We start from the raw sequence: 22,744 nt of genomic DNA, 5'->3' as shown, positions 1-22,744 counted from the left end.
CGGAGCACGAGCCGGTGCTAGTTCCGTTCAGGAAGAGTTCCAAAGGTAAAGCAAGGTGCCAGATTGAAAAAGCAAGCAGCGAGCATTGCCAGCGGTGTCGTGGATACGACAACATCTCTGAGAAAAGCTCCGACCAAGACGATCCGGAAGAAAACTCTCTGGCCGGTGGATCTAACCCAGGTTCACAAGATGACTTGGATTCGGAAGACACATTAGAACTCGCCAATGACTTTTCTGAAGTACCTGAATGTGACCGTGAGCTTTCTCACGGTATCAGAACTAGTTGTACAGGTGAGAACGAATTAGTTTCTTCTGATGAAGAGCCGCAGCCTGGACCATCAAGCCGGATATCAAGAAATGAGGCCAGGCACCACTTTGAGACGGTAAACACAAAGCGTTTGAGGTGGTGGCATGAATTTTGTGCCAACAATTCGGACAGCAGCACGGACTTTGAAGACACAGAGGAAGTGTGTCTGCCTGAAGCATCAAGGAAGAGGTGTGGCAATGACGACGAAGAACAAACTGGAACAAGAACCAGCAAACGTGTCCGGTTAGGGAATGACCGCAATTCTGATGAGGATGAAGTTGAAGAAGAGAGGAGTGGATTGAACAAAAATGTGGATTCCCATGATACTAAGGGGAAGAAAAGACTTAGGTGGCAGGCTGACTTTTCCGTAAGACGCAAATGTAATTCTAATTCTTCTCACTGCATCAAAAATGGTCCTCAGGAATTTGCTGTTGGTTTCAGTGACCAAGAGGCACAGGATGACTCTAAGGCAGCGTCACCCAAGGAGAGGTTGTTGCGACTCGAAAGAAGATGTGTCAAAGGTTTCCTGGTGGGGCATGGATGTCACCACGATAGTTCTGACAGCACCGACTCGGACACTGCTGAAGCTGAACCTCTGAAATTAAGCCTACGGGACAACCTGGCCCAACTAAGTTTAAGCAGCCATGTTCCCCACAGAAAACGGAAAACAGTCAGGTTCCAGGAGGAAACATCTTGCCAAGCATCTGATCAAGATGTACAAGACGACCCGCCACCCGCAACGCAATCTCATGAGACCTTGAGTGAGAATGCAAATTCTAGTGACAAGCAATGATTTTTGGATTCAATATTTTTCTTTTAATCTAAAAATTGAAGGTGACCGTAAAAGTGAGCATGCCAAAGTAGATATGATAAATGGAGTTAATCTAACTACTGAAAAACGTTAGATAATATTGATATTTGAAAAAAAACAATCTTTGACGCAGTAAGTTTTAGTCTTTGCAGCCTAACTTGTAATGCAATATTGTTTTCGATGTCGGTCGCTTTGACTGCTATCTTGATCAAAATGGGACAATTTTTTTGTCAGCCTGTTATTGTGATCTGAAATAGATCTGATAAGGTATGAGTCTGTGTTTTGTCATTTGTGAACACAATACACATCCTGCTCGAGTCAAAAGCAGAATACCAACCGAGGCCGTTTTTAAATATGCTTCAACCTAATCGCTGCTTGATTCGTTATTTTTCATAGAAGATCTGAAGGGTCAACATTTCCAAGTGACATCACCCACCAAATCATCACAATGATGTAATCTTGCGTGATGACATCAGGTGCTTTGTGCAAAGCATTTTGACAACATGTTACTTCATGTTGCTGTGACACAGAATCAACCATGGTATTGGAAATGGACTACTCGTTTCGCACCGATAGCACAGATACATTTCGATCAGCATGAAAACAACTAAAGGTACATTTCGAGCAGCATGAAAACAACAAAAGCCTGCAAAGGAAGTCTTTGCCAGCAACTTCAGACTACTTAGTAAACTGGTATTTTACAGACCAGGTCACTGAAGTTAAGGTACGTCAGCCGCTACACAAAAGATTATCTAGACCTTTTTCATTGTTAAAATTTTACTTTTATTTATTTATTATAAATTTTACTAGATTTTCTTTACCCTGTCCTAAAAACTGTGTTTTCTTTTTTCTTGCAGAATTCCTTTGGATGAAATGGAAGGACGGGGAGATGGACGGTGCTCTGGTACTTGAGATTTGTTTTGCCATTTAGGTAAAACGGATTCAGTTTGAGCTGCATAGTTGTAACGGCATTAACGCATGTTGAACTTGTTGCAGGCTACCGTATCCCGCTGGATTTAGGAAGAGGGGAACCGAATTTAAGATTTCGCCGATTTTGCATTTCCTTGCATAGTGACGAAATTTCCTTCATAATCGAGGCAGCGCCAAGGCAACCTGCAAATGACAGTGACAACAACGACGACGAAGTCAATCTCGAAGACATCGATGATGAGGCCAATGCCGAAGACAACGTCGAAGGGAATGACAACGCCGTGGCTGAGGACAGCGACAGCGATCACGATATTGGAGATGGTGACGGTGATGGCCAAAATGAAGACAGTGACAGCGATCTGATACTGGACGATAATGACGAACTTTACCATTTTGTTAACACGCGTGACCAGTACGCGTGGATCCGCTTCATTTGGCAGGTATGGCCATTTTCATGCGGTAATATATTTGAAGAAATTGCCTTTGAATTCCATGGAATACGCGAGGAAGACTTGGCGATTCGCGACTATGATATCGCCCAAGAAAATGTTGACGATAACGACAACAATACCAATGATGTAAATAATGAAGAAAGTGACAATCATGATGTGGAGGATGTAGCAAATGGCAATGAATTGCAAGTTAGTGTCAACCAGGCTTCGGAGCAAGTGGACGAGTTGCCTTTGCCGTTACCAACCATACCAAATCTCAGGTCAAAAGTCGAGGAAATTGATGAAGAAGCATTTCGATGGTGGCACGAGTTTGATTATAACTTTTCGGAGAGCGCTGGCATTGATGTTGATGAAGACGACCCCCTGCCTACTGGATGTGAGAAAAGGACAAGGGAGAACGCACAAGATGGGAAGAGAGAGAAGAAGTCAGCACTACAGGTCAACTTGAACAATGAACTGGATCGCGGCATCAGAAGCGGCGATTTGGTTGAGGAAGAAGAGGCTTCGGAGGAAAGCGAGCTTGTCTCTTGTTTGAGTGAACTGGAGGCGGAGGCAGACCCTTTGCCCGGACCGTCCAGGAAGAGGTCAAGAGATGAGGCCGGCCTCAACCGAGAAACAAGGAGTAACAAACGTTTCTGTCGGCGTTCTGAATGTGATGGGAAGGCGTCTGACAGCAGCGCTGAAGACTCTCTTTCGGGTGGAGCTACAAAACGGTCATGAGATTACTAGGATTAAGAAGGAAGAAATTAACATTTTAGACGCTATTTTAAAAAACAAACTAAAAGAAATGCAAAGCAAATCCTGCACCGTTCCTAAAGTAATCGAGAGAACATGACGCGGACGATAACAGTTGGTATCAAATTTCTGAAAAACAGTTTGGGATTTTTCATTATAGTTCATTTTTATTTTGGGCTTTTGTTTAATTTCAGCTTGAATTTGTTTGTAAAATGCTTCATTTTCGTTTTAATATTCGTTTTTTTTTATTTGTGGAGTGCATGTTTTTTTTAAGTATTGTGTAATAAAGTGATTTACACTTTTCAAATTTCTGTTTAACCTACCTTCTGTACTGACTAACTAGCAATACCGAAATAGATATATTTAAAATTAACCTAGAAAGCTTATGCATGATAATAATTGACAAAAATGAAAATGAAGGGCATTTTTACATTATTATCATTAGCGATGAAACTTTCCAAAATAGATGCAATAAAAGCAACAATATTGTTTTCAAGATGTTTTTTAGTTATAAAATAATTAAAATTTCTCATTATGAGAGCAATGACATTACTGAGTTCAACTTTACCTAAATAGGCAAATTAGGTCGAATATATAATATATAGTAGTGGTTCATCACATTTCCCATTGCTAATTGATACATATTTTTGGTTGCTTATTCCAATCGGGTTTCCATGTTGTATTGAATTTGTGGGTTTTTATTTGTTTTTAGGCATTTGGAACTTTACAGAGCACGTCTCCATCTTTGACTAATTACTTAACTAATCTGCAAGATGGCGCTGCTCATAAATATCCAGAATGTCAAAGCAAACTTTTATTATCATTTTCCAGGTTGCTGCTTCTCTATTTTCGGAACACACATCGAGTTCAAATAAGAACTCCCAAGCGCATGCAGCTGGCAACACTTTGGGATAATGATACTTGCTGAATTCCACACAAATGAAGGGTCCAAATACCATACCTGTACACTCTGCTCCATGCCTAGACATACAATAGCAAACATTTTTCCCCCTATTTCTTGATCACACATGTAGACACCAAGATTCTCACCAGCATGGACTTTTATCTAATGTTAACAGACATCCCCAAAAATGATCCAGCAGCGATTTTAACATAACGGTAATCAGTCATGTTCAGGACATAAAAACTTGCCAAATTATTGGGTATAAATGATATATTTTTAATGGAGGCAGTTTAAAAAAAATGTAGGTTCCTGAATGTAAAAGATCAGTATGTTTTCAATGCAAGTAATAGGAAGCCTTGCATTCTCAACATCACAGGTTCATTTGTCCACTAATTTGAATGTTAAGGCGGTCGACTGTCATTTAGGCAAATAGCGACCAAAAATGTAATTTGGGGAATGTATTTGGTAGATCACCTGTGTTTTAACACTGATGACGTCAGTTTTGGAGGTGGGCGTTATGACGTGTGGCCACCAGAGAGCGTCCATTCCCCGTTGAAAAGCAGCTCCTGAAAAGGTAAGCGTCTTTGTTTTGGTTTTTTTTTAGCTCAGAAATGGGCACTACTCAATTAAAATAACGGGGTTTTTTTGTTTTTGTTTTTTTACACATAAACAGCATATCAGACTCACCAAGCAGAATATTAATTACATAATATATGAGGATAAGCGGTTGAATCATGGATGGATGGATGATTTCATTATATTGCACCATGGATGGATTCACCTACATGTATCAACAATGCTGACATTTGTTCAACTTCAGTTATGCTAATTTGCATCTTTACAAATTGATCATGTGACTGCCTGGCTCTGATTGGCTAAATTGAGTCAAACGTCACTCCTATTTACTACTACATCGGTGAAAACAGCCATGGGACAAGTAAGCAAGCAATATTAAATAACCAGATTAAAAATGATAATAAAATAAGGGGAATGTATCTTATAAACAGAAATGATCAAGTAAACGTGAAATGTAGCGTTAAAAAAAACTACTCAAAAGTCAAATGTATCCAAAACATAACCGTCACAGATTATAAGTAGCTCATTACTACCCGCCTCTGGCAACAGGGGGTGCCAAAAATGAAGATTTAAAAAAAAATAAAAAAAATAAAAAAAATCACACAAGCTGGCACTGATTGTCTGTGGCGGTGTCCACTGCAGGGGGTCCCCATCTTGAGTCTCCAAGTGCAACATCTCACAAGGGCTGAGAAGCTGCAATCCCATGCACGTGAGTGGTTCTTCTTCTTGTGACAGTCACTTTGACCTTTCTCACGCCTATTTGAAGAGTTGAATGGTATAAAGAAACCGCCGTTTCCTTTTGCGTCTTTCAGTGCTGTTTTTTCCTCCTCAATAGAGCGTGTCCCCTTTCTCTTTTTTTTTTCTTGTTCTCGCCAGAACTACGAGCTAAGGGGTTACTCTTATGTTCTATATAGATGTTTTAGGCCTGCTTCGAATCAAATTAATCGGGGGGGATTTGATTGTCGTATCTAATTTAGATGGGCGTCTTCTTCGTTTAGTTATTAATTGGCAGCTGATTGGCTCCACAGTTGTGTGCGTGGGGGGTGTTTTATGCGCATGCGCACAATCCAATTAGACTGCTGCCCTGAGCCACGGATTTATGAATTTATTTAATATTCATATGTCATATATATACTTTTATATAGAAGATAGAAGAACGTAAAATGCAAAAGTACCAAACTCGTATGTTTAATCACCCCAATGAGAAGCTAAATATACAATTGTAATTAAATTGAGGCCTCCGTTCATATACTTGGTAATAAATATATCAATAAATAAATATTCATAGTGGTTAATGGTGATTGATACAACTAAAACTGCAGTTGACCCTTGCTCGGTACCCACAGATTTTCCTGTACAATTATATACACTTTTTGAACGACGCATGACACTGTGAATCGCAAAAGTTGCCTAAAAATGCATGCACGGTGATGCCAGAAGATGAACATAATATTTTGTGAATAATATACGTCACAATATCACATTTAAGTGGGCATTTGTTAAATATCAAGATGCACTTAAATGCACAAAGGCTACAAATTGGAACTCATTTCTACTGTGATTTAATTTCGATTTAAAATGTTTATGAATGAATGAAAACAGATCGTGCAATTGAATTGTGATAGCAACTACAATTGGATGCATGCGTAACATAAACACCCCACCCCCGTCAACAGGTTCAATGTAAAGTTTTCCTTACGACCTCCATATGGCAGCAACGGTAATGACGAGTGCGTAAAAGCTGCGGAGGTACGTCTAGTAAAAAGTGAGAGTAGTTGTGTGGCGTTTGAGGTGGGCAACAGGACATTGGATGCAAACGTCCGTTTTGGTATTGGCTGTATATGTGTGTGTGGTGTTTTTTGTGGTTGGCTTGTGGCTTCTCGGCAACACTTTAATTAGTGCGCAATCAAGTCGAACACGGACAAAACGCATTTAGAGCGTAATTGGAATATGTCGTTCCCCTCCTCTTTGCGCGCACACACGCACGTCGCCCCCTCCTCTCCCGAACACACACTTGGGGGAAAATGTGTGTTTGATTTGAATGGGGAGTAGCCTCAGCCGGTCTCGCTTTACAACATATGGACGACTGCTCGCTTCTCAGTTGGGTCGAGGCGCGCGCGAGAGAGAGGTGGTCCACATTTTCACTTGGGACTTTGTGGCATGGAAGAAAACAAGAAAGTCGCGTGTGAGGGCGATTGAAGGACTGTTTTTTTTTTTCCTTTGTAGGACATCCCTATAACCTATTTTGCGTGGATGAATAAGGTGAGTTTAATGATTATTTCAACGAGCGCCTTTGCTTTCAGCGGGCAATGACAGGTTACGCGAACCTGCCATTAGTTTTAAATGAAGCCAATGGGCTATCATTACCTTATTATCGGCTGACCTTGTGTATAGTGAGAGCGTATTCACAGACAGGTGTCACTCTCACTCGTTGCGGCAGAAAGAAGTGTGCAAGCACTGTGCTAGAGGAGGTGGAAGCTTTAGGGGCGATTGTGAGCCAAGGGTACATGCCAAAGCAAGCAGTGCGCCTCTCGGCTGCCTTCTTCCTTCAACATGCGTGTGTCACTTCCAATATTTTCCCAGCGCAAGCTCTCTCCACTTGAAAAGCAAGAATGACTTTGCAACGTTGATTTGGGGCAAAATTCTAAACCTGGCTCAAGTTGAGTTCAGTTGAACTGAAAATGCTAAAAGCATTACTTCAATTAAAAATAAGTCATGAAAGGTGAAAAGTTGAAGACAACATCTGAAGTCGTTGCAACTATGATGGAGGATGATCTGAAATTAAAGGTCATGTTTGTTACAACTTAAACTATTAAGTAAGGTTAATGATTTTGCTGAATGTAACTTTTAAATTAAGTGGATTTTATTCAATTACGTTAATGTCACTTAAAATCGGTTGTAGTAGTGATTCCGTCAAATATATTTTTTGTTTGTTCCCCCCCTTGGTCAAACATTGAAATACTAACGTATAGTAGGCCCTAGTGTCCATCAAAAAAAAAAAAAGGTTGTGGTCCAGAAGTATATTCATTATTTTTGTACGCTACTGTAACGTTATGTAGTTTGTGTTTGAATTCAAGAAAATTAAAAAAGCTGTACTGAAATGACGATTCAGTTCAAATGTATCACAGAAAAGAAGTTGAATAAATAATATACCTGAATCAATGTTTCAAAACAAATACTTGTTCAAGATCTCATTCAGTTCTATTGAATGCAAAAGTGAAATACAACTGAACCGTATTTGTGCAGTGATTCTTTCGCGCACCACTAGAGGGTGCCCGTGTACCACCACTGGCACTTGTAACACACTTCGCAGCGATAAGTGATTGAATTAGATTAAGAATCATCATATATTATGTCATTATTATATAGAAACTAAACCGATGTAAAAGTAGACAAAACAGACACTTGAATTTAGCGACACAAATTCGGTAGCTGGAAAAAGTCCAATGATTCGTCCTGCGGGTCCATTTAATCTGAATTCAATCGACATTTATTCTACCCCTGTTTCCGACTGTTTAGTGTTTTCAATGCTGCCTTAACCGACTAACTCTTGAGTGTAACATCAAACCCCCTCAGACGATAAGCCCCGCCCCCTCCAAGCTCACACAGCCCGCTCTCAAACAAGTCCGGAGCTGAAAGCGACAGTCCCGTCCAGTGTTCTTATCTTAACTGCTTCAATGGCCTTAAAGTATGCCCCGATTGCCCCTTGAAACAGTGTCAGCCACTTGACCTACTTCTCACCGCTAGCCACTGGAATCAGTCCACGGAAGGAGTGTCGGAATCTTAATCGGTTGAGGATGTGGGCAGTGTTTGAACACAAAGCATCACTTCTTTGTGTGGGAGTGTTTGGCAATGAATTATTATTTAATTGTATTGCGCTGGGACTCCATGATGATGAAGAGGAGGAGAAGGTAGAGCCAAGAGCAGCTGCAGCCACATGATGTGTGCAAGATAATCCAAGGCAACACTCTGCAGATTTTGCTCACTGTGTCGTGTATGTGTGTGTGTGTGCGTGTGGGTTGGGGGTATTTATAAACCGCCAAAGGAGGGTGGTTGCACTGGAATGGAGAAAACAATAACAGAGGCATTTAATTTTGAACAGTTGGGTTATTTCTGTGGGTTCAGTCAAAATGTTCTCAATAATATGTTCAATGCGCCCCCCCCCCCCCCCCCACTAGTCTAAACATGGCAGTCTAATTAATATTGCGTTTGTGGAATATGAATTGAGCCGAAAAAACAACCTGTTTTTACCCATCTCACAGGGCGGCCATTTTGACATGATACCGCTCTCTGCTGTCGACTGAAAATGACATCATTAATGGCTGAGGCCTGACCACTATGATGTCATAGTCAGTTATGTCCTATTATAATTCATATATTTGAAACCATAAGAGCAATTCATCATGAAAACTAGCCTGACACTTATTGCAGCGCAGAACTTTACCAAGGCTGAACAATCCTTCCTCAGTCTTATGGTTTTTCATTTGCACTGAACATAAATATAAATAATGTCGGTTGCAATGGCTCTTATTATGATCGCGGGCATCCAAAGGCACACCTGTGTAAAAATCATGCTGTCTGATCAGATTGTTGATATGCCACATCTGTGAGGTGGGAAAAAAATAATCTCGGCAAAGGAGAGCTGCTCACAAGCACAGATTTCAGCAGATTTGTGAAGAGGCTTTTTGTGTATGTAATTGTTCCTGGAATGTGGGAAGAAAAACACCCATTCATGGCCAAGTGATATTTCATGTGTGGAGTGGAAGTGGAGTGTGAACCATCCACATTACACCCACTCACTCATTCTCTTGGAAGTTCCAGGCGAAAGTGTGATCTCACCTGAGTGGTCGTGTTGCGTTTTTTTTTTCTTTTTTTTTTTTTTTCCCTTGTTTGACAAATTGTGTGTGCGTGCTCCTCGCCCGTTTGTGTTCAAATACCTGTCGTCCGTCGGCGTGACACTCAAGATGTGTCTGGCAGCGGGAAGACGGTCCAGGGGCAAATATCGGCATGCTTGGTCCTGCCTGCTCCCGGCGTCCCGCTTGGCCTGCATGCATGTGTCGGCCACACGTTTCCTCCAGGTGTGTGTGTGTGGTCTGCAGAATGTGTGCTACCTTTTCTCATTTGAATGCACACATCTTGAATGGAATATTGTGCTTTTCTATGGGTCAATACGGAGGCGAGGCTTTTTTTTTTTTTTTTTTTTTTTTTGCGTGAAGCAGGGGCTCTCAAACTGGGATGTATGAGAAGTGATACTTTTATGTGGGATTATTATATATTGGCAAATTCATGTTGTCTTGTTTGGAACGTTTTGAAAATGGGTTTAACAATATTTCCGTGTACTGCTTCATATAATTCTGGCCATTTAACCCTGTTCAACACTTCAGTCTCGCTTCATACCTCAAACTTTTACCCTTTCCCGTGTTTTTTTTTTTTCCCCTCCTCCTCCGCTATTACCCTCCCATTTTCTCACCAAAACACTGACCTCACAGTAGACCCGAGACACAGAAAAATACACTTCAGCATGGCCTATCAGCAATTTTGTCTGCTTTTGTTCAGAGGTTGTGAGAACTACCTTGACCTCGTCATGCACCTCGAACCTTCGCTCCTTATGGTGCTGGATGGGTTTGTGTTGATCTTGAGGACCTTGCTCGGAGTCTAGGCCAGAACCTGATACATTGTTTAGTGGGGCGTTCGGGTTCAGTGTCTCAATTTTTCAGATGAAGAGATAGAGATGAGCAGAGATGGGATCAAGTCACGTGTGCGAAAGAAGAATTCAGGGTTACTATCGGAAAAATTAAACAATTCGAGTCCCGGGTAAATTTAAGTCAAGTCATGCAGTCATCTACACTTGAATTAGTTGTACTTTTTTTTTTTTTTTGTGACTACTTTCAGTCATATTTTAGGTTATCAGAAGAATGAAAAGAAATGTCCCGGTTGAAACCTCCAGACACCCTTCCCCGCCCCCTCCTAACTCGAGTAGACATGAGCAGGGTTTAAAAATTTGTCGCTGATCCCTCTGCTAATGACGCCCTCAGCTGGGAAAGTTGACCCCACCCGCCCTGCAACTATATCACCCTCCTAGACCCCCCCCACACCCCTCAGCTCCCCCCATTCGGCTCCCCTCTCACTCACCCACCCACACAGACACGCTTACGCAAACATGGGGACTGTCGTCACCACTGTGGAGATGGCAGTCATCACGCAGGCTACTGACCTCTGATACCTGAGGCCTGTCAGTCATGTTGACTCATATGGACAGTTTTATTTGACCAACCGTGTGTGTGTGTGTGCATTTGTGTGTTACATACGTAAATGGATTCATCCCAGACCGCCGCTGTTGAACAAAGACGCAAAATACACATTTCAGGATTTAACTAAAATGTTCCTAAAAATAAGTCACAGTATTTTTCACGGGATCCAAGAGTACCTCATGAAAGCTGCCTAAAGATCCTTTGTGTTTTGTTTTTTCTTTGGATTTTTATTTCGTTTTTATTACAGTGAACCCTCGTTTATTTATGGTTGGCTGTTCACAAATTCCCCATGTTTGCTCGTTAACCACTCTTGGTTTTACCGTGATACAAGACCATCTCAAAGCGCTGGCTAATAGGAAAGTAGTAATTGGTGGCAAGGAAGTATGCCATGGTGATACATTTCACCTAAGAGATTATTGAGTAGCAAAGTTTAGTCTGGGCTGTCAGTGGTGAGTCTTTGCCACATGTTAGCACGTTCAGTGTTTTTTTTTTGTTGTTTTTTTTTACCCTTTATAGGGCACTCATTGAAATACTATGAAATTAAAAAAACAACTTTGGAGTATTATTGGGGCCATAAGCAGAGTTAGAATGAATCTAAAAATTAATAATTATTCAATTGATAATTCAGATCACATGGTTCTTGGCCTCACTGAGGTACAAGAGGGTGACCATTTGCAAAGGGTGCGGAAATGACCAAAAATAGTCACTTGCCCTATAAATGGTTAAATCAAATTATCTGTTTGTTTAGAGTCATGTCGTGAAATGAGTGTGAAATTATAGTGTTTTGGCATAGTTTATTATACAATTTAAAGAATTTTAAAAGTTTTGAAGATGTGTTAATAATTCGCAAATCACAGCAGGGCTTGGTTGCTATCCACCTCAAACAGCAGAGGGGTGTTGCATATAAAAATAACTAAATAATTAAAAGAAATTAAAATAGAAATAGTATCTAATGTTTTTTAACATTTAATTACTGTACATACTGCAGTATTTGTGTGTTGGATGTGTACCTCTAAGGGGTGTGGCCTAGTAAATGCCATCAAGTGCCTGAGTCGGGTTAGCTTCCGGGTGTGAGTTGTCCTACAGCAGCTGTGTTTGATGTTTTTTTTGTTTTTTTTTCCAATTTAATAAATGGCTCAAAGTGCATCGGTGACTGTGGCTCTCCTTGCCCACATGCGAGGGCATTACAGTACCTTAATTGCTCCTATTTTTCCCCCCAGCGTTACTCGAGTGGTGGCTTGTCTGAAGCTCACTCAACGCCAAGAAAAAAATTGACTCATTAAAAAAACACTAGTGCCCATACAGTGCGTCTTTCAGCATTTCCAATAACAAAAAAAGGTGACTCAGTGTCAGCCTTATTGAAGAAAAAAAAATCCTCAGTAGTTGCTAATAACCCCACCAGGGATTACCGTACAGCAGGCTGGAGGGACAGCAGGGCACCACATTGGGCCTCCGCTCACTGTCATCCGATCGAGGACCCCTCTTTGCTGCGGGTCTTAGAGAGGGGCTACCCGACCAGCGTGAAAGGCTCCCACTTGGGATACAAAGCGGCTCAGCTGTCCCGCTCCGATCCTCAACCCCCCCACCCCGAGCAACCCGGAGCCCTGCGCTATACACCCAAGCCAAATAAAGCCTCTCAGCGACTTCTGTTTTCCTAATCTGTGAACTCTGACTGAGGCGCCCACGCTTGAAAGAGAGACAACTCAACATGGGATGATCTCCCGGTGACAGGGGGAAGCTGAAAAAACGAATCGCGGAATGTATCGGCTGAAACCACAAGACCACCCTGTCGTCCTCCCATTCTTGTCCTTCCTGCTCCCCTTCTGCCTCACCCCCGCCTCTTTTCATCTCATTTCCTTTCCCTTTGGCCCTTCATCATCTACCTTTGCTAATTGGTTGGCACTGGATGATTGGAACCATCAACTGTGTTCCAGTTGCCCAAATGGCGTGTAAGTGCTCTTTGTGGCAATTTGTCGAATTGATAAGAGAATCAATAAGGAATCGGATTGAAATCCTGGATGGTTCTAATACCCCCGTCCAAAAATACTGCACGTATGTTTTTTTTATGTTAGCACTAAAGAACTGTATATGAAAATGTTTTCTCAAATATTCCAACCTTAAGGCTTTTCTTGCGCCCGCAACAGTTTCTGCATTTAATTAAAAACAATGTATAAGCACACCATTATTTTTTTCCCCCATGCTGTGACACCTTGTAAGTATTACAAATGTCAGCCAGCGAGCCCACCGGGGCCAACAAGAATTAATGATCTGAAAAATCACATGGAACTTGTTTCTTATTATGATATGGGATAAGCCATAAGGTTTCGATGAGGAGGAAAAAAAAAAAAAAAAAAAAGATAGCGTCCCCTCCAGAGGGTGTGCTTTGTCACTGTTCCCACTCCGTTGAAGCACCCTCTCGTCTCCCGGGCCACGCCATATTTAGTCATTCCAGGCACTGACACGCACCATCCACCTTAATCTGTCTCCCCTCAGTGTCTCGCTCCATCCATCTCATATTTTTATACCCTAGTCACCTTCCTCCTCTCTCTCTCCCTCCTATTGCCTTCATTAATCTCTGTCCTCGCTCTCCCTCAGTGTCAACTTACCGACTCCTTGTGTGATGATCTTCTTACTTTTAACGTCTTCCTTTCCTTAGCTCATGTCGTCTTCTCTCCTGGAGTTGTTAAATCTGGATAGTTTTAGCAACTTTTGGGTCTTCCTTCTACCTTCTGTGTCTTCATTCCATCCCCGCAAACTTTCAATCACCTTTTTCCTCTCTGGAGCCTCCGCCTCGGTGTCTTTTCTTGGATGAACTCGCGGCTATAGGAAGCCGGGCCCGCATGCTAATGAGTGGCTAATTCCATCAGTCGTCCCTCTGTGTCCTCCCCGCGGTAGCCAAGCCTTTTTGATGGAGTGCCTGCGGCTGATGAACTCGCACCGCTTCAACTTCCTCGTACTCGGACACACGCCATTGATCAATGTCCCGTTCCGTCTAATCATTTTTAATGCGGCGGTTGCAACAGCAGTGGATGTTGCTTTTTGAGTCATGTTTGCATGCCTTTCATTTTTTTTTTTTTTTTTTTTTTTGCTGTTGAAATGGCGATTCAAAAGCATTGCACGAAAGGGGATACGAACTCACTAATCCGACGCAACTGTATCCAAATTTCTACCTTTCCAAAATAATGCTGTTGATTTTGGTTTACTCATTTAGGAAAAGGTTAGAAATGGCTCTCCATTTCAGCGGCGGGGTACTTCAATAAAAGTGATAAACGTCAAGACTGTAAGGTGGATGCAGTGATTTTTAATGCATTGTATATGTTTGAAGATAGTTTGTGGAAAATGTGCAAAGATTTTGAACTATGTAGTACTGAGTTGTGGAGCTATAGCATTAAATTATTTTTCACCATTTCAGGTTTCCTGATTTTAGTCTCCCCTAGAGCCTTAGAGGTTATCTGGCACAACTGCAAATGCATTTTCCCTTTGGATAGACCACTGGCATGGCTGCAATAGAGCGCCTCGTTGTCAGCCGTGAGTGCACGCACATCACGGAGAAGAAGGTGTGAGGAGTGAGGGGAGAGAGAGTCTGATTTGTGGACAGGGGTTTCAGGCTGGCACGGTTGCTTTAGAGCGCCTCGTTGTTGCGGCATGGAAAAGTCCTGCAAAACTCCAGTGAGAGATATTCCAGCCACCTGAGGATTTAAGCAGATGAACTCATGTATAGGCATAAGAAATATGAAGACATTTATTTTCACTTCACAAGGACTTAAATGGAATCCTTCTTTGAAAAGGTCAAAATGGATATTATTTGGATTTATTCAAGCAGGCATTTTTACACGGATCGTTAATCTAAATGTAAAATGTGGAGGTGCACCATCCCAAGAGTTAAGAAAGATCATGATGAACATTTTCTATGTACCGATAAACAAGAGTATCTTTTCATTTTCTTCCTACACTGGATATTTCCCCCCTCTCTTGTTTTCTTTTAACACCCAGTCTCCGCTTGAGAAGAGGCCAAATAGTTGGAGTGCTCCCATTTGCCAGTCCACTCGTTTTCTGTTTTGTTTTTTAAGGGTTGCAATCCCTGGACACTTCACGCCTAAGAAGAACAAAACTTTTGTCTTCACGACTGCCCTTAACTCCATCTGTCTGCTTTCCGCGCTTGACTGAAGTGGATACAGAGGCCACCTTTTGTCCTTTCCCAAGATGAAGAGGCATGCTGTTGTATGAGGGAAGAGAATGCAGGCAGGAGGTGGCGGCTGTGATTCATTGTAATTTAATAAATACCACACAAAGAGGGATGCGGCTCCCTTCTCCAACCCCTTCAGCTGTCAGTTTTCAAATGAGGCACCTCTAGATTTGACACCCAGGGAAGGAAAAGGCGGATTAGGGAAGGAAAAGCCCCAGGCCTTATTCATCTCCTTCTCTGTCTTTCACCCCACCCCAATAGCTTTCTCACCCTGAACCCCCTTCAAGCTTTCTTTGGGACCAAGAGGCCCCTTGTCTAGCTGTGGGTGTAGAAATGATGTCACCCAGGTAGCAATCAATGAGGGTGGAACGCAAATCCAAAACAGTTCTCACTTGTGGTGAATTGACTCATCATTGAATGAATCAAATGCTGCTCGGTTAACAGAGAGCACCTTCAAATACTCACCTTAAAAATAGTTGCTCTTTGGCAAACTTGGCTGTTTCACTTTTTAAACACAGAGGCCACATCTAGGGTCCATTGCACCACACCATTACCAGGGATTATGGGCTGCCATGCTACCGAAGCATGACTACAAAGCTATGCTGGTTTTGACACCAGCAGAAGAACAGAGTGAGTGGCCAGTCGAGCCATTTTGGGAGGAATTCAAGGACGAAGTAGCCTAAAGATTGAATTTACAATTGATTTTGAATTTGAAAAGAATCTGTCTTTAGAAAAGACAAATAATTACTTTCACACTATAGCAAACAAACCTTTGTTTGTCATACTATCCATAGTCATCGTAAGATGGTATCGGGAATTTGTTTTCCATTTCACTGTTTGTTTTCAATTTTCTAGTAGCCAACTGGGTCCTGATGGAGTAAGGTGTACAGTGCTACCACAATCTACGGGGCTGGGGTGGAACTGCGTGGCCCTAAATGTCCGACTTTTTCATCCAATAAATCAGACGGACGTATTTGTGATTGAATTGATTTTCCCATTTCACTGTTTGTCAGGCAGTACGGTGGCCTACTGGATGACTCGTATGTCTCTAGGTGTCCCGTGATTGAGTGGCAACCACTCCAGGGTGTACCCGGCCTCTCGCCCAAAGTCAGCTGCGATAGGCTCTAGCGTCCCAGTGACCCCACTGAGAATAGGTGGTATGGAAAATGGGTGGGCTGCTAGTCTAGTTACCTTAGGGCCAAGTGTGGTGCTAATGGAGTTCAGGTGAAAAAATGTTAGTGTGCTGCGCTTTGTATTGCAAATTGCCACTAGCTACAGGAAGAGGGTGGAACTACATGGCCCAACATGTCAGAATTTGCGGTCAAATGAGTCAGACAGACGTGTTTGTGATTGTTCAGCCTTGGCAGAGGTCTGCGCTTGACTGAGTGCCCTTTTAGTTATGTCCTTTTGTGGTAACAATATGAGTTTGACACTGACCTCTGTGTTTGTATCTGTCTCCTGCAGGAAGGGCCTTACGTGAAGGGTCACCGAGCACTGACAGTCTCCTTCCTCTGGGCTGCAATTAAGCGCGGCTAGAGGGAATTTAGTGAGAAGTTGGACACGTCTGCACGCACTCTCGCTCTCACATTTACTCGCACGACATCTCTGGCAGAATCGCGCGTATTTACATCCGAAGAAGCGGACATTCGGAGGTAGCCAGGCCCTCGGAGCAGAATGAGGGAACCCTGGACCTACCTGCTGTGCTTGTGCCTCCTGGCATGCTCAGCGTCCTCACACAGTGCCAACAACCCCTTCGCGGGGCAGCAGACCCCGGCGGACCCTTGCTACGACGACGGGGGTGCGGCCCGCCGCTGCATCCCTGAGTTTATCAACGCCGCCTTTGGCAAAGAGGTGACGGTATCCAGCGTGTGCGGGCGCCCGCCGTCCCGCTCGTGCAGCGTGGTGGAGCGCGGCGACGACCGGCCGTCGGTGCGAACGTGCCAGATCTGCGACGCCGCCGACCCCCGTCGCTCCCGCCCGGCTTCCTACCTCACCGATCTCAACTCGGCTCACAACCTGACTTGCTGGCAGTCGGAGAACCTCAACACCTCGCCGCACAATGTGACTCTGACACTTTCCCTAGGGAAAAAGTTTGAGATCACCTATGTGAGCTTGCAGTTCTGCTCACCCAGACCGGAGTCGCTAGCCATCTACAAGAGCATGGACTACGGCAAAACATGGATGCCCTACCAGTTCTACTCGTCGCAGTGTCGGCGCGTGTACAATCGGCCCAACAAAGCCACCATTACGAAGCAGAACGAACAGGAGGCTCTGTGTACTGACGGCCACACTGACCTCTACCCACTCTCTGGAGGACTCATCGCGTTCAGCACCTTGGATGGACGACCGTCTGGCAAAGACTTTGACAACAGCCCGGTCCTTCAGGACTGGGTGACCGTCACTGACATCCGCGTGGTCTTCAGTCGGCCCCAGCAGTCGCGGGAGCTGGGACTGCCTGCCGGGAGCAACGGCGGAGGAGGCAGGGACGAAGACCCCGTGGCGGTCACCTCCACGCTGCCGACGTACTTCTACGCAGTGGGCGACTTCCAGGTGGGCGGAAGGTGCAAGTGCAACGGCCACGGATCACGCTGCCTGAAAGACAAGGAGGGCAAGCTGGTGTGCGACTGCAAGCACAATACGGAAGGACCCGAATGCGACCGCTGCAAGCCCTTTCACTACGATCGGCCGTGGCAGAGGGCCAGTGCCCGCGAGGCCAACGAATGTCTGCGTGAGTACCTTTTTTTTTTTTTTTTCTCTTGAGGTTTGAGTGGGTTTAAATGAACTAAAAACAAGTCAGCAATATGATCGCTCCATAAGTGAACACTTAGACACAGACCCGTCTAAAGTGAATAAAGAGTATCCCCTCGTCCAGTGATTCCCAACCACAGTGGTGAAATTATCCAATTTCACCTAAGTGGTTTAAAAATATTTTTACTACATCTAATGTATCTTTGTTCATCTATGACAGCCACTAATATACTCCACAAAGTCAAATGAATGTGGTTAACTTATCTTCCCAAACTCTTTTTCAAAAGTCTTGGAGCCATCAACATGCAATGAATAAAACAATTAGCTGACAAAGCAGTATAAACACAGGCAGAAATGAATCGGCATTGTAGCTGTCCGTTTTTTTTTTTTTTTTTTAAATCAAAATAAATCAAACCTATTTTCACTCGTTATTGTCTTAAAAAACATCCAAACTTGAGGCGACATAGTGCCCACGGGGCTCCCACAGAGTGAGCAAAAGGCTGAGTTTGACACTTTGACCATATTTGGACAGCCTCAACACATGAAAAAGGTAGATGTTTGTAATGGCATGCAAAGTCCAAATGACTCATCATTTTGACAGAAAACAGCGGATACGTCGATGTTTTTGGTAGCTGCCTGTTTGAGCTGGTAAACGTGGCGACGTCTCTCAAAGCACAGAGAATCCATCACTCGCCTGCGTTTCCCATCAGGCATGTGAATTAAGTGCACCTCTTCAGGGAAACGGTCATGTTTTCTGGAAATGTCTAAACAGTGGATGACAACTCCTCAGCTCACTGGCACTCAGCGACAGCTAAATCATCCAAGTCATCATGCGACCGAGCAGTGTTTACGCTGTGGAAGCCTGCCATGTCAAATTGTTATTCTTATTTATGTGCCAATGGCTGTTAATGTAATTGTATAGCCCTTATGCAGTTATGTTGAAACGCTTTTTTTTTTTTTCTTCAATTGACGCGCTTTTTCATGTGTGGAAGTTTCATATTGGATTTGTACACCTGTTTTAAATATAAACAGACATCCAGGGAAATTTAATTCAGGTCAGTTTTGCCTGTCATAAAAATGTGGAAGCCTAGCAATGTAACACAGAATTACTAAGCGCTGTCCTCGTTTTCACCTCGCCTCGCTGATGAAGCCAGAAAGTTGGTGGTGGAAGGGGGGGCGCGGGGGGTGAGGGGGCTGGGTCGATGAAGTCCAACATTTACAAAACAGTGTATATTTTTCTAACATGTTGTAATTGCCCAGTAAGCTGGCCTGAGATCATATTTAGCAATGCCAGATCTGCTTAAGGGTGACCAGGAGTGACAAAACCAAACGCGAAATATCCAACTCTCATTCATGCCAGCAATACTTACCCTCTGCACCCTCTCTTACTCAACACACGCGCTCCGATTCCCTCCTTGCAACAATATCCAGTAAATCCCTCAGTGCTTTCCCCGGCGTGCCTCTGCATACGCCCTCTTTTAAATGTCCCGTAGCCCTTTCCGAAATGTTACACCCGCTTCCTGTAGCTCTCTTCTCTGTGGGATGTATATGTCGCCTTTATCCCGGATTCCTGGACCCAAACAGCCCCGCTGTGCCGTCCAACTCCGATGACTTAATCCCGGTGTTGATACGGGCCAATTAAAACTCACTGCACGCCATACCTTCTTACATACGCCAGAAAGTCAAGCCAAGATGTGCGGAATGTGGGATTCCAAATGGTTGTTCTGGTTCCAAATGATCCTCAGGGAGCCTTAAAAAAGCCTCCCGTGTGTAGTATGTCATCCGAAAAAGCCCCTATAGCTTGATTTCTTTGTGCGTTGTTTTCTGCCGAACAAATGGCTGCAGTGTGATGCCTGAAAAGTGTTTAGACAGGACAAATGTGTTAAAAGGTGGCAGGTTACAGAGGCGGGGGAAGTCCCTTAGGTGTCACTGGAACCCAAAGCGGGGCCTGAGGGTGTTTTTAGTAAAAGGGAAGGTCTAAAGGGAGCCGGGCGTGGGGTCGTGATCCTTTTGCAGAGTGGTGACATGGTTAAGCTGACGATGAGATGTTGTAGGATGTCATGGAATACGAGTAAGGCACGTGTGTAGGCAAATGAAGAATTCTAAAAGTTTGCTGGGAAAGAAAAAATCACATCTGAATCCGTTGGTGGACAAATATCAAGCAACTGTATTGAGTTTGATTACTTGAAAAAGTAGAAGCTTTGAATTGATTAGAATGTCAATTGTGGTCTAACATAATGCATGCAAAATACATTACTCAAATTACGATTCCGTACACATTTTTTTTGCTGTAATATTGTGTTCAGCTTTTTGTATGATTTTCTACAAAATTGTCATGCCAAAAAAAAAATTGATTGGTTCTTGGCCTTAAAGAATGGCGGTGGTGATGACTGACTGAAACACATACAGTAATGAAGTAAACAGTTTTTGCCACATTTTTAATTAATTTTTTTTTGCTTCAGTTCAATGGACGTTGGTGCTCCTTCTGATGTACGTGTCATGCCTACGGTACCGATATATGACAACACGGAGCTGGTCAAAACTTATGGGCTGAAATAGAAACCGAATTTGGATCATTTATATTTGAATCGCTAAACTTGAATAACTGCATTGAAAAACTGAATTTGAATGAAATCAACTGGATTTGTATTGTTTAATTTGAATCATTGCGTTGAAAAACAGAATATGAATTGTGCAATGAATGTATTAGTTGGAATTCAAAATCAAGCAGTATTTCAGTTTCTCTGAAAGTGATCTTGATCCTCACATTCAGTTTTCCAAATACAGATTCAGTTCTTCCCAATATAAGTTCAATTCGCACAGGCAACCGAGTACTTTCGGGACAACAATCGATTGCAGATCTCTTCTTTAACCAATCAGCATCTTCGTTTTTGAGCACGTGACATGAGGTCCATTTCTCTCCAGAAAGTCTAGTCTCTATGTTCTACAGTTTGGAGACTCACTAATTTTCATGTGAGGGGATCTTTTGAATGGATTCTTGGCCACTGTCTAATGGCATTTGATTTCGCCTTCCAAGTAGAGTGAACACTCTCTTCTTTCGACCCATCTGCTGCCTCCATCTTGAACAGACTAGTTTCCAAATCCCCATCCTGGAGGTTAGCGGGGGCAATCTGTTCATATTGATGAAGACATGTTGGAAAAGGCTGTGATTTATCTGCAGAGTGGAGAAAGACAGAATGAGGAAACAGATGCAATGGTTCTGTTTGCTTGCCGCTTGTGATTGAGTATTGTTGTTTTTTGCTGGCACGGTCCACGCCGGAATGTAAATACTGTTTGTTGACTTTAAAATTAAGACTGCTCAAAGAGACTGTATCGGATGAGAGGCCTCTTGTGGAGTCAAGTGACACGATCCCCGCGATGATTTATGGCCGCGTCGTTGCCTCTAGTGTTGGCTGCGGCGGCAAATTATTCTCCAGCCCTTCCTTCTCCCTCATTTGCAGCACAGGAAGTGCAGCTCAGGGATGCTACAAGGCCAGAGCCAATCACCATCCATCGCTAATGGAGCTTAGCTTAGCCAGGTCCCACTGTGCTACACCGGTGTGCGTTCAACGCACCAGCGCCATGGGTCATTTACAAGCTGCTTGAATCAGTCTGGTTTATTTTTATTTTACAAGATTGCAGGTGAGCTGAGCTTGGCGGTGGAGCAGAGGGTGTGGCGCTAAATATTTTATTATAGTGCATCTGAAACATTGCGCTTGGCAAGCCATCGCCAATATGCTGGTCTGGTTTTGGGTACCTTTTCAATCAAATCGGATAAATAAGTACTCAGTGCAGACACGCATTGCATGTTAATACATGTCATCTGAAGGAAATTTCCCCGTGCCGGTTATGGAATAAATACAGTTAGGCCATGTCTCTCAAATTACATTTTCGATTCCTTCCCTAACTGTAATCCTAAAGAATATCTGCGGTATATAAAATGGATGGATGGTACTATTTTGGGGCCTTTCGGTGGGTTCAGCCTGAGCTTTTTCGGAAACTATTAACAGGAATTAAAAGGACATTGACAGATGGGTACCTTAGGGAGAGCAGCGTGATACAACAGAGGTGATTGTGTGTGCGCAACCGAGAGGCCAGCCAAGAGGAACCGTACTCCGAATAAGCTCTCGGATGCGCACAGTGCCGTGGAAACCCCGAGGACCACGTAGTCATTTTTCTCTCCCCTCAGACAAGGGGCAGATGGTTATTTGATGCTGATTAGAATTTCAAAATAGGCCCTCCATCCTTTCACTGCTTTTTTGCACTCCTACCAGCCGAGGGCAAGTCGAGGTCACTCTGTGTTCCACTTGTCGAGCGCATTCGCCAAGACACAAAACGTTTCAGGATTCCGGCAAGCGTGTCACTTTCTCAGTCGTAACACAAGGATGTTGGATTCTCTCCAAATGGAACGTGCAATTTTCAAAGCCGAAGTCAAACGTCTGCCGCCTGAGGGCAACACGGAATAAAAGACTATGATGAGATACCAAATTTAGAAGGGGAAGAGAGCGCAGCTGCTTTGATAGCACTGCCCCCTATGTGTCATTATCCTACTTTCGCTAATCGACCTCCCCCCTCCCCGCGTAACTCCCATGTCGCTTGAGGCTAACAAGGGCTCGTCACATCAATTACTTACAGGACCAAACTCTAGAATGAGCAGGATTGTGTACTTTGTGCGTTAAGGAGCGTGTTCGTGAAAAGAAACCACTTGTGCTTTTGAATAATTACATAGCCGAGGAGTTTTGTTGTAAAATCAACAGTCCTGTGCAATTATGCCTCACATGGCCTACAGGGATTTTCTTTTTTTTTTTTTTTTTTCTGTGTTTATTTTTTGGGGGGGTCTTGTG

General features: G+C 43.3%; 2 protein-coding genes across 5 annotated transcripts in view; both read left to right on the top strand.

Moving 5' to 3' along the window:
* The first annotated feature begins 1,704 nt into the window (after positions 1–1,704).
* Positions 1,705–3,367, top strand: LOC147129349 (uncharacterized). Its single transcript, XM_086017494.1, has 3 exons — positions 1,705–1,842; positions 1,976–2,022; positions 2,115–3,367. Exons 2-3 carry the CDS (start codon positions 1,992–1,994, stop codon positions 3,218–3,220), a joined length of 1,137 nt encoding a protein of 378 aa, XP_085873620.1. The 5' UTR covers positions 1,705–1,842; positions 1,976–1,991; the 3' UTR covers positions 3,221–3,367.
* A 1,290-nt stretch (positions 3,368–4,657) lies between these two features.
* ntn2 (netrin 2) overlaps positions 4,658–22,744 on the top strand; it is a 41,401-nt gene continuing 23,314 nt past the window's right edge. For 2 of the 4 annotated variants that reach the window (XM_086017073.1, XM_086017076.1), the window contains exons 1-2: positions 5,329–5,424; positions 16,617–17,880. In XM_086017073.1, coding sequence (XP_085873199.1) covers positions 16,827–17,880 — 1,054 coding nt within the window. In that variant the 5' untranslated portion in view covers positions 5,329–5,424; positions 16,617–16,826. Of the gene's footprint in view, positions 4,714–5,328; positions 5,425–6,780; positions 6,978–16,616; positions 17,881–22,744 lie in introns of those variants that run through there. The other 2 variants (XM_086017074.1, XM_086017075.1) reach the window with 2 other exon arrangements.

Source organism: Filicampus tigris, chromosome 19, assembly GCF_054856515.1.
Source record: "Filicampus tigris isolate MCC_2025a chromosome 19, RoL_Ftig_1.0, whole genome shotgun sequence".
NCBI lineage: Eukaryota > Metazoa > Chordata > Actinopteri > Syngnathiformes > Syngnathidae > Filicampus > Filicampus tigris.
The sequence above is the reverse complement of the archived record's forward strand: the minus strand, read 5'-3'. Positions and strand labels throughout refer to the sequence as shown.